Source organism: Aythya ferina (genome assembly GCF_964211825.1).
Source record: "Aythya ferina genome assembly, chromosome: 10".
NCBI classification, from domain to species: domain Eukaryota; kingdom Metazoa; phylum Chordata; class Aves; order Anseriformes; family Anatidae; genus Aythya; species Aythya ferina.
Genome location: NC_140306.1, coordinates 19,902,152 through 19,911,985, shown reverse-complemented (window position 1 = coordinate 19,911,985; position 9,834 = coordinate 19,902,152). Strand labels below are relative to the sequence as shown.

General features: G+C 50.8%; 1 protein-coding gene across 4 annotated transcripts in view; it reads left to right on the top strand.

The window, feature by feature from the left end:
- Positions 1-1,862: 1,862 nt before the first annotated feature.
- The window catches only part of BICD2 (BICD cargo adaptor 2), an 87,154-nt gene continuing 79,182 nt past the window's right edge, over positions 1,863-9,834 (top strand). For 2 of the 4 annotated variants that reach the window (XM_084530925.1, XM_084530923.1), the window contains exon 1: positions 1,863-2,213. In XM_084530925.1, the coding sequence (XP_084387051.1) occupies positions 1,953-2,213 (261 nt within the window). In that variant the 5' untranslated portion in view covers positions 1,863-1,952. The remainder of the gene's footprint in view (positions 2,214-9,834) is intronic. The other 2 variants (XM_084530926.1, XM_084530924.1) reach the window with 2 other exon arrangements.

Below are 9,834 nucleotides of genomic sequence, written 5' to 3'. Positions count from 1 at the left end.
CGCAGAGTACATGAGTATTTTCTGGTGTAGGCAAACTAGATGCTCGTTGTTAACAAATAAGATCTTTCCTGAGGAATTTTGAAGGGAAAAAGCTAAAGGAATTTCATATACCTGCCATAAGGTGAGGACATCAAATTCCTACTTCTTAGGTCTCAGGCAACTGTTTCAGTGTTGCATCCGTGCTTACGGCAGAGATCCCTGCACGTGAGGCATGTGGAACTCCAGGCCCTGATGAAGAACTGACCAAGGCAGGTGCATGGCTAAGAGGTAAAATTCAGCCATTAAGCAGTTTATTAAAGAGATAAGGGTTTATATGTACCAGGGAAAAGCATGATGAGCACAGGCAGAAGTTGAAAATACCTTGAAAAACCCCTGCAGCTATGAGCAGAGGTGGTGCTTTGTGTCCTAGACCTCGTGGAGTGCTCAAGCATGTAATTGTTTGTGTTGTGTTTGGCATTCTCTTGCAAGTTTTTTACCAATTCTTTTTGACACTGGAAGAAACTCCAGACTGTGCTGGGTGTGCTGAAGGAGGGTGAAGCAGTAGGGAGCCAGGCTGCTCTGGTGCTGCCGGCAGGGTGAAGCCATCACCTCCCCTGCCTGGGTGTGAAGCTGGGGCCTGTTCACACCGCCTCTGCAGAGCCACTTATGACATACAGTGGCCCAACCAAGGGAGGTATTTGGCTTTGTTCTGCCTTCAGTGCGCTGTAGGAATTAATTCTACCTGTGGTGGAGAAATGAGTGTCCATAAGTATCCCAATTTCTGTGCCTACCTCCCGTGCCATTGCCGCTGTACCTGCGCAGTGGTGCAACCTGTAGCAACAGCTGATGGCTTTTTCCTGCCTGCTTGGCAGCTCCCTTTTCAAGCGGTGTGGTGAAGCTCCCCGCGTATTACTGACTCACGGCTACTTATGCCAGCAGAGCTTGTTGCAGCAGGTCTCCTCCCTGCGTCTCAGGCAGTTCTGTGCTAGGTGAGCATCTGGGCCGTGGCTGTGCCCTCCTCAGGGTGCTGATGCTGGGGAACATGGGGCAGATGGCGAGCTTGATGGAGCAACTGCCTGGAGATGTGAAACACTGTAAAGAATGAGATAGGGTCAGTTCTTTGGTGTGAACGTCAGCTGTTGGGGCTGACAGCAGTGCGTGTGATGTTGCCTGCTGTTAGCTCTTTAAGAAGTAGCTGTCTTTTTATTTTCAGCTCTTGCTGAAGCCTGCAGACTCCCAGCCGCCCTGGAAGTACTCGCTGCCAAGGGGCTAGCCGCCAGGGACGTGTGCTTGGTGGCCAGTTTTCTGCCACAACCCTGCCTGGGCTGAGTTAGGTTTCCCTTGTGAGGCTGTGCCTGACCAGCCGGGCTGCTGGAGGTTGCACTTCGTCCTTCGCAGCACACACGTTTCTGCGGCTGGAAGGCAAGCTCTAACCGCTAACCTAACGCTAGCTGCTAGCCCTTGACGGCGCCTTGCATTCAGCAGGCACACCGAGGGGCTGGGATGTGGCTCGGCTCCGGCTCCAGCTCCGGAGCTGGCCCGGGCCCAGCCCCGGGGGCGCCCACCCGGGAGCTTCCATCCCGGGGTCCCCGGGCGCTGTCCCCCCCGCGCCCGCCAGGGGCCGCTCCGCTCCCTCCGGGCGCCGCGCGTGCGAGGGGCGGCCGCCGCCCCGCGCGGTGCACTGTGGGGGCTGTAGTCCCGCGGGCGGCGCTCCCCGCGGGGCGGGCGCGGGGCGGGGACTCCAAGCCCCAGCGTGCCGCGGGGCGCCGGCCCGGCCGTGCCTTTTGAATGATTTCACTGCGCTGGGCGCTCGGGGCCGGGCCGGCGGCGCGGAGCGGAGCGGAGCCGGGCAGGGCGCGGGGGGCGGCTGGGCCCTGGATGGCCGCCCGGGGGGGCTCTGCCGGCGGCGGGGGGGCCATGGCCGGCCGCGGCTGCTAGGAGCGGGGAGGCGATCGCCGGCGGCGGCTGCCGACATGTCGCGGGGAGCCGACATGTCGCTGGGCGCGGAGGAGGAGGAGGAGTACGGGCGGCTGGTGATGGAGTCGGAGCCCGAGTGGCTGCGCAGCGAGGTGAAGCGGCTCTGCCACGAGCTGGGCGAGACCACCCGCCAGAAGATCCAGGCGGCCGAGTACGGGCTGGCCGTGCTGGAGGAGAAGCAGCAGCTGAAGCAGCAGTACGAGGAGCTGGAGCTCGAGTACGAGACCATCCGCGCCGAGATGGAGCAGCTCAAGGAGGTGGGCGGCCGGGGGACTCCGGGACGGGCCCGGGGGGGGCTGGGGAGCCGGGGTCGCGGGGACGCTTCGCCGCCCCTCGCGGGGTGTTGGCCGGCCCCAGCAGCTGGCGGGGGGTCAGCGCTGGGGCCGCGCTGCAGGGGAGCCCCCCGCCTGCTCTGGGCGCCCCCACAGCGAGCGGGGCGTGCGGGGCCCGCTGTGTGCCCCCGCCGGCTGCTGCAGCGCCTCGGAGCAGGGGGGGCACGGGGCGAGCAGGGGGCACTGACGGGCGCCCTGGGTCGCATCTCCCGAGCGCAGCACGAGGCAGGGGTTGTCACGGACCTGCTCCTGTGCTGGCCTGACACCAGTGTGAGGGTTCTCCCCTAACGACTTGACGCCGGCTACCGTGAGAATAATACAGCGGGCTTTGGTTCACATAGCTCTGCTTCGGTGCAATTCTACTTGAATTTTGTTTTTAAAGAAACCCCAGATGACATCTAATCCTTGCAATGAAGTAAGCTTTGTCGGAAGAGGTGCTATGTTTTACCGCGTCGACTGATGCCTGTGTTTTCCTGATGCAAGATCAGAAGTGCACCACCGCAGGAAGGGTCCTTGCATGGAGTGGCACTGCCATGTCGGGACATGCAGACCCACGGTTACCTCTCCTTGTGAGGGTAGATGATGTCCTGCCAGTCTGCCGTGCCCTGAGTCCCACGGGAACACGTTTGTCTGCCTAAGCTCTTGGTTATTTTGGTGACTGCTTCTATGCAGGCAAACCATGTGCTGCTTTTGAGTTGACTTAGGCCTCGCCTTATTTGCAAAATATCTGATACAGCCTGAGATGTAAATGCATGTGGATTTATTTGACTGGTGCAGCCTATGTCCTCTTGGTCTTTGGTACGTCTCATGTCAGATGGAAATGGATGTCACATTGCAATACAGTATTTCAAAGGGGAAGTAAATACAGATGGATTTGCAGAAATTCAGCTGAACTTGTGAACGCCCTCACTTCCTGCATCCTGTGTGTCTTTTGGTCTTCTAAATGGGGCTTTATTTTGCTTTTATTATGTTAAACAAGTATAAGAAGAGGAGGTTAATTAGTTTGCATTAAATAGCTATAAACTTGTTAACCAAATGCAGGCAGAACTGAGGGACTGCTGTAGCCAAAGCCACTTGAAAGCAGCTAAATTCTGACTGTTCGAGTGTCAGGGTGCCCAGATGTGTTGGTGTGACCACCTCTGGGAAGCGGCCGTGCCACCTGGGAGTCCAGGGTACTAGAAACAGCATCGGAAAGGAGGGGAGAGTGATGGGGTTGTGCTAAGGGGAGGGAGGAATCAGCAAACACGTTTGGTAGGTGGGGTGGGGAGATGTGGCTCTGGGCGAGAGGCGAACGGACAGGTCCAGCCTCATCCAGCAAGCCAGCACCTGACCCGCGTGTGGAAGCTGGGTTGTCCCAGCCACAGGTGGCACTTCACTCCCTGGGCTGTGCCTGCGTGGGCATTGTGTGTGTAGTCCTTCAGGTGGGAGAAGGGTTGAAGATAACTTGGTTTTGTTCTTTTTGGGCTACAGCATTTCAGAGGCTTGTAAGAGAGATTTTGGGGAGGAAAAAAAAAAAGTCAGGATCAGCAATGATTCATCCCTTTTTGCTTTTAATATTCTGGAAGATTTGCTTTGTGTGTGCATGTCCTGTTGTAATTAAGTCAAAACCTGGGAGGCAAACAATTCTGGGAACGGTTTGAGGACTCTGCTAGTCATCCTACACAGGGAGAAAAACATTGCTCCTCTAGCTCTCTTGTGATGCTGCAGAGGAATCTGGTCTTCATTAGATCTTGTAAACCTTTAGCAGATGCATGAGGCATGTTCTCAGAGGAGGAGTTTATCTTCTTTTTTGTTTATGCAACTTCTTGCTTTTCTCAGGCATGTTTAGAGGAGCCTTGCACACGAGGCTTGCCACAGAGCAAGCCCCAGTTCGAAGGGCTTTCACCTTGGGTTAGACGAGGTTGCTCCTGGGGAAAGCAGGGGAATTGCAGGTGGGGTGTCTGACTGGAAAAGGGGTGCTTTCTGTCCCTTCTTATCATGACTTTATGCAGCCTTTAAAAAAGAATTCCAGTCTCTTAAATTCTTGTTCTGTTCCCCCACTGCATCTAGAGAGCTGGGTAGCACAAGGCCATGTTATGCTGAGTGCTATCAAAGTTTCCTGTCCTGCTGGCTGTTGTAAATTTGGATATACTTTAATTTGTTTAATATTATGAAGCATCCCGTGTCCTGGCTCTATTCATACCTTAGGTAAATGAGCTCTGGACTTTGGAACTTTATAATGTAGCTCGTTGAGAGTACAGGCTTTTCGGCTGCGGTTGTCAGATCTTGCACGGCTTTCTGGCCAGGTTCTCCTCCCTGTCTGATTGTGGCAGAACTTCCTAGCCGTAACTCCCCAGCTTTATCTCTCTGGTAAGTGCACATGGTATCCTCATTGCTGTACCCCACTTTGCAAAGATACCTTTGTACGTATGGTATTTGCAGTTCAGATCATTGTGATAAAACTGGGGAGCTGTCCTCTCCTTGCACGTAGGCTTCGCACAAAACTCTTTAGTTGGGGTCCTCGGAGAGCGTATTTGTCCTTTTATCTATTCACGTGCTGGCTTATATCTCACATAACCCCTCTCAGGGTAATTTGTGCTGTGTTTCTTCTACAGTTTTCATTTGAGATATCAAATGAAAAGACAATGCAAGCTGTCTTCCCAGGTATACTTACTGTCTATTTTGGTCCCATCCTTACCTTTGTAAAATGAAATTAATATCAAATCTTATTAAATGTCACAGGTTAAAAATACATTTCCCAGTTCAGAGAGATGGGATGTTGGCTTCCAGTGAAATACTACATCACATTGTATGCCTAGGGTTTTGATCGTCCTTTTCTCCCCGCTAGGAGATGAAGCAACAAAGAGTTGTTTCCGCAGGCGGTGTTCAGCTCAGAAGGCATCCCGTGAGCCTTTGTCTGTGTTGGCGCTAATTGTACAAATGCCAGGGCTGCCTACCTGCCCCAGCCAAAATTTCCACGCTGGTGGGGAAGGTGTGCAGGATCGGCTCTTGGTGTGGGAATTTGGCTGTTGGCGTCCTGGTGATTTGCAGCAGAATGTGGCTGGGAAGGCTGGCTTCGAAGAGGTGTTATTGCTTTGTTCAGTACTTCTGAGTTGCTTTTGAGATGTCAGTTAGATTTATGGCTAACTGTGGGGTGAGATATGAAGCTGGCTGCTGTCCAAAGGTACTTTCAGATTAGATGTGTATGTTGTGGTGGTGGTAGACTTGCATTTAAACCTTCAGAAAGCAGGGACACGATTATATTATGAATTATTTATTTCTGTAATAATGTAGAAGTGTGCAAGTAGACTGTGGCTGTCCTTAAATCCTGAGAGCAGGTGTCAGTACATCACAGCTAAGGACAAGGCCTCCTTTGTGCTTTCAGGGGGAGAGGTGGGTGGCAAAGCTTACAAATGAAAGAAGAGCAGCAATAAAACTAGCATCCTGTTGTTGTCTCTGATATCATTTGGGCTTAATCAAAATATAGCCTGCCTTTTTGTTTGTTTTTTTGTTTCCCTTACGCTTTTTTCTTTTTCATGTGGTGTCTTGAAGTTGTGCTCTTGAGAGCATCAAATGCACCCAGTAACAGAAGCAGGTGCACGGTAAGGGTGTTGTGTAGCTGTCTGAGTGTCCAGGTGTACCTGTGATGGGCAAGCCAATACGAAAGTACTGCAAATGTTAAACAATTCAGAAGAGTATGCCAAATAACTTTACATTTTAATTATTTTTTTTTTTTTTTAGGGAGGGGAAGACAAAGGGAAAGTGTTAACCAAATCTTTAGTTAACATGAAAAGTTATTTGAGGTGACTGCGGAATGCCAGGGGAGAGAGCAGTGAGCTGCACATGACTGTTCGGTTCTCTGTAGGGTGGCAGCGGCTCTTGGTTCTGCTTTTTGCCTTCCAGGACTACGTACTGACTGCACTGCGTGACACGAACCCTCTGTAGAGGACTCCTGGATAGGCCCGAATGTTTCTCTCAGGCAGCCTGCAAGTGAAACCTTGAGCTGCCTCATTTCTCATTAAGATAAAGCGGGGCATGTTCTGCTAGTGAGCTGATACATGCCCAGGCTGAAATATTGGTGCCTCTTATTTGAATATACTGCTCAAATGGAGTGTACACTATCTGATCACGGAGGGAAGTTTGGCTTTGGTTAATTCACTTACCTATGTAACAGTTACTTGGACGCAGGACTGGTTTAACATTTGCACTGTGTATATTCAGAAGGGGAGAAGAAATCATGCCCTTTCCTGTTGGGGAAAAATGCCGAATGCCTTATTGACATAAAAGCTCATTATTGGATTTTACTTTCAAAGCATTTTACCTACTGTGCTGCTGTATTGCTATGCTCGTTCTGTGTGATGGAACATAAGGGCAGAGGAAAGAAATGGGTAGGTTAAAGTCACATAACGAGCCAGTGGCAGACGGGGATTAAACCCTCTGTGTCCGTAGTTCAGCACTTGCTTGACACGAGGTCTTTCCACGGTAGGTAATGATGTTTGGTAGTAATACCCCTAAGGCCTTAGGTACACGTCTGCATCCTCCTCCTGACAAATATTCAGAGGTCATGTTGATTCCTGTTGAAAGGGAAGGACCCTATTGGTGTTTGACGTTACACCCGGCCATCTACCACTGTTAAATCAAAGGAGTTAGTGTGTAAAATAAGGGAAGTGTGTGCTGGTTTGGTTTGGTTTTCCCAGATAGACCTTGTTAGGCCAAAGTTGTTTCTGGTTGTACGTATGTAAGTGTAGAATAAAAAAAGGACAGCTACAAGTTGTTGGGGAACTGATCAGTTTTGCACGTGCTGATAGAAAATACTTAGACTTCTGTGAACTTCTCGTATGGATTTAATGGTGGTTATTACTTGGACAGACTCTAACACCTGCCACGCTTAAAATGTAAGGAGAGGATGGAATTGATGTCTCTGGTCTGAAGCAGGACAAACCTGTGGGGGGGGGTCAGCAGCCCCCAAGGAAACTAAAATACTTATATTTTGATAAATTATGATTGGATTATATTAAGAATACAGCCACCTGTAATTTAATCTGACGTCTGGAGCAGTGTGGACACCTGCTACTGTGTTTTGGAAAAGCTACCTTTCTTGCATATCTGTATTTTTGTGAAAACAAACCTGAACAGTGAAACATTCCAGTTTTACCTGCTGTACTGGAAATAGTAACCTGTAAGTCTTTGTGTTTTTAACTTAATTTTCTTTGCCAATGCTGCTTCATTTGCCTTGTTAAAAATCAGAAAGATTATGTTATTCTAGAAGTGAAGTAATGATTTCCTCATAGAGATGCCTAACTTTCTTCTTGTGCTTTTTCCTACAAAATGCACTTCGTACTATTTAATAGAACATTGATAAATATTTGGTAGAATAGTTAAGACCTTTGGGTGGCTGGTTAGAGTAGTTAAAAAAATAAAAATAAAAATCAGAAGTAGTGGTTTTCCTTAAGTTTCTGTAGGCTCAGCTGAGAGCTGGGACTTGAACTGTGCTGTTTCTTTTTTTTTTTTATGCTTGTCTGTGCCTTGGCCAGGGATGAGGGCTGTCCCTGACCATCCAACAAACATAAGTTTGTTTTGAATTTTCTACATTTGATTAAATTCAAGGTTTCACGGAACAAAAGTTTGGCAGCTGTAGTCCCATCTGCTGCATATCTTTTCCCTGGAAGCATGGCAGCGCCTAGTGTTGGCTGTGCTGGTGGGGCGGATGCAGTGATCTGTGCTCTGGAACGGAGGCAAATTTCCCTTTTTATGTTTTTGTTAGCAGGTTTCTTTTGCTTTCGGATTAGGTCAGTTCCCTGATTTGGGACCCCCGTGCGCTGCAAGTGGTGGTGCAGGTACCGCAGCACTGAGGCTGGGTTACAGCAGCAGCAGGTGGATGGAGAGGAGCACCTGCAGCTGGTCTAATGCTGAGCTCCACTGTGACACTGCTGCCTGAATAGCATGACCCGTACCGCAGGGTGCTCGTGGGTCCCTCTTGCAGCACTTTGTCTTTACCCAGAGAGGCTGTTCCTACTAGACACTCAAATTGGGCATCCATCGGCATGCAGTTCCAGATACGGGCACTTCAGAGCTGAGGCTCTTCAGATTTGGGGTGGTGGGCTGTGGGATGGGGCTGCTGGGTGTTCAGGGAGCGTGAAGACAGGGGCACCTCCCCGTACAGCGAGATGCAGACGGCTTTGGCAGGAGGAATGCTGTGTGAACTACCGCATGCTGGCAGCTCTTCTGCCCGGGTGCTGTAGGGGCAAATTTCTTCTGTGGGTTTGCTGAGGGCTTGAATGAAGCTGGAGGGGCTCTGGTGGGCACTGCTACCAGACTGCCTGCTGTGTGCCCGCACATCCCGTTGGTGGGGGCGGATGTTTGTGCAGCCCTGCTGCGTCAGACATCCTGCACCTAAACTGAAAGTCTCAGCGTCCGGCTGCGCAGGGGTTTTCTTTAGACTCTGCTGTGGTGATCCCTGCAGTTTACACGTTTCAAATCACAATTCTCGCTTGCTGTTTCAAAAACTGCTGGAACAAACTCTGTAGTTTCAGGGGTATTAATACCCAATATATCCCTTTGAATTTAGGAACATATTTCTTCGAACCTGAAAGAAAATTCTAATGATTTGGAGAAGTGCCTGTTTTTCCTAGGAGCGGGGCGAGGGGGTGGGAACAGCAGTTAGCAGGGCTGTGTGCTGCCCTGGAGTTAATGGATTCACCATTTCCTCTTTCACTCTACTGTATGTGAGGTTGTGACTAATCTGCAGCAGTGTGGGGCCATAAGATGACTTCCAGAGTGTGATTCATCCTCCAGGCATTCATTCGCTTTCTTTCTCTGCGTTTGGCAGACTGCAGAGAATGGTTTGTTCAGATCTGTAACTGAGCAACAGAGGAGTATAACATGGGTTTGAAATATGATCCAAAAAGCCTTAGCAGAGGGAAGTGACATAAATAAATTTTGCCATCCAAATGAACGTAGGAGCCTCCATTTTGGAGAATAGCAGCTTTTAAGTGGAGAAGCTGCAGAATGGTGCCTCTTCATTATTTCCCCTTTTCTCCAGCCCTTTTCTTCCTTCTCTCCATCTCGTGCCTTACCTCTGCTCCTTTCTCCCCAGCTCTTCTACCTACCCCGGTTGGATGCGCCCCATGCAGCAGATGCTGCCTCTGTCCCCAGCTTGCCCTAGGCTTGTGCTGCAGGTGGTGGCAGGACCAAAAGCCCTCCATCCCTGGCCCAACATGACCAAAAGCCCGCCAACAGGACCAAAAGCCCTCTGTCCCTGGCCTGACAGGACCAAAAGCCCTCTGTCCCTCGTCTTGTCAGCAGGCAGGCCAAAGCAGGCCGAGGCAGACTCGGGGGAGTGCCCAGAAAGTCCTTGACCAAGCAAACCACGTGGCTGGAGTGGATGTGGGCCGAACTGGGGATTTTGACCCAAGCCTAGTCAGAAATAGGTTTCCCTGCAGTCCCAGGGCCATGTTTGGCACTTGGGATGGGAGCAGCCGTTCCATATTAGGGCCTGTGTAGCTCCCGCAGAAATGACTGGCGTGTCTGGCGGTGTGCTGCAGCGGGCTGTACGGCCCGCCCCGCC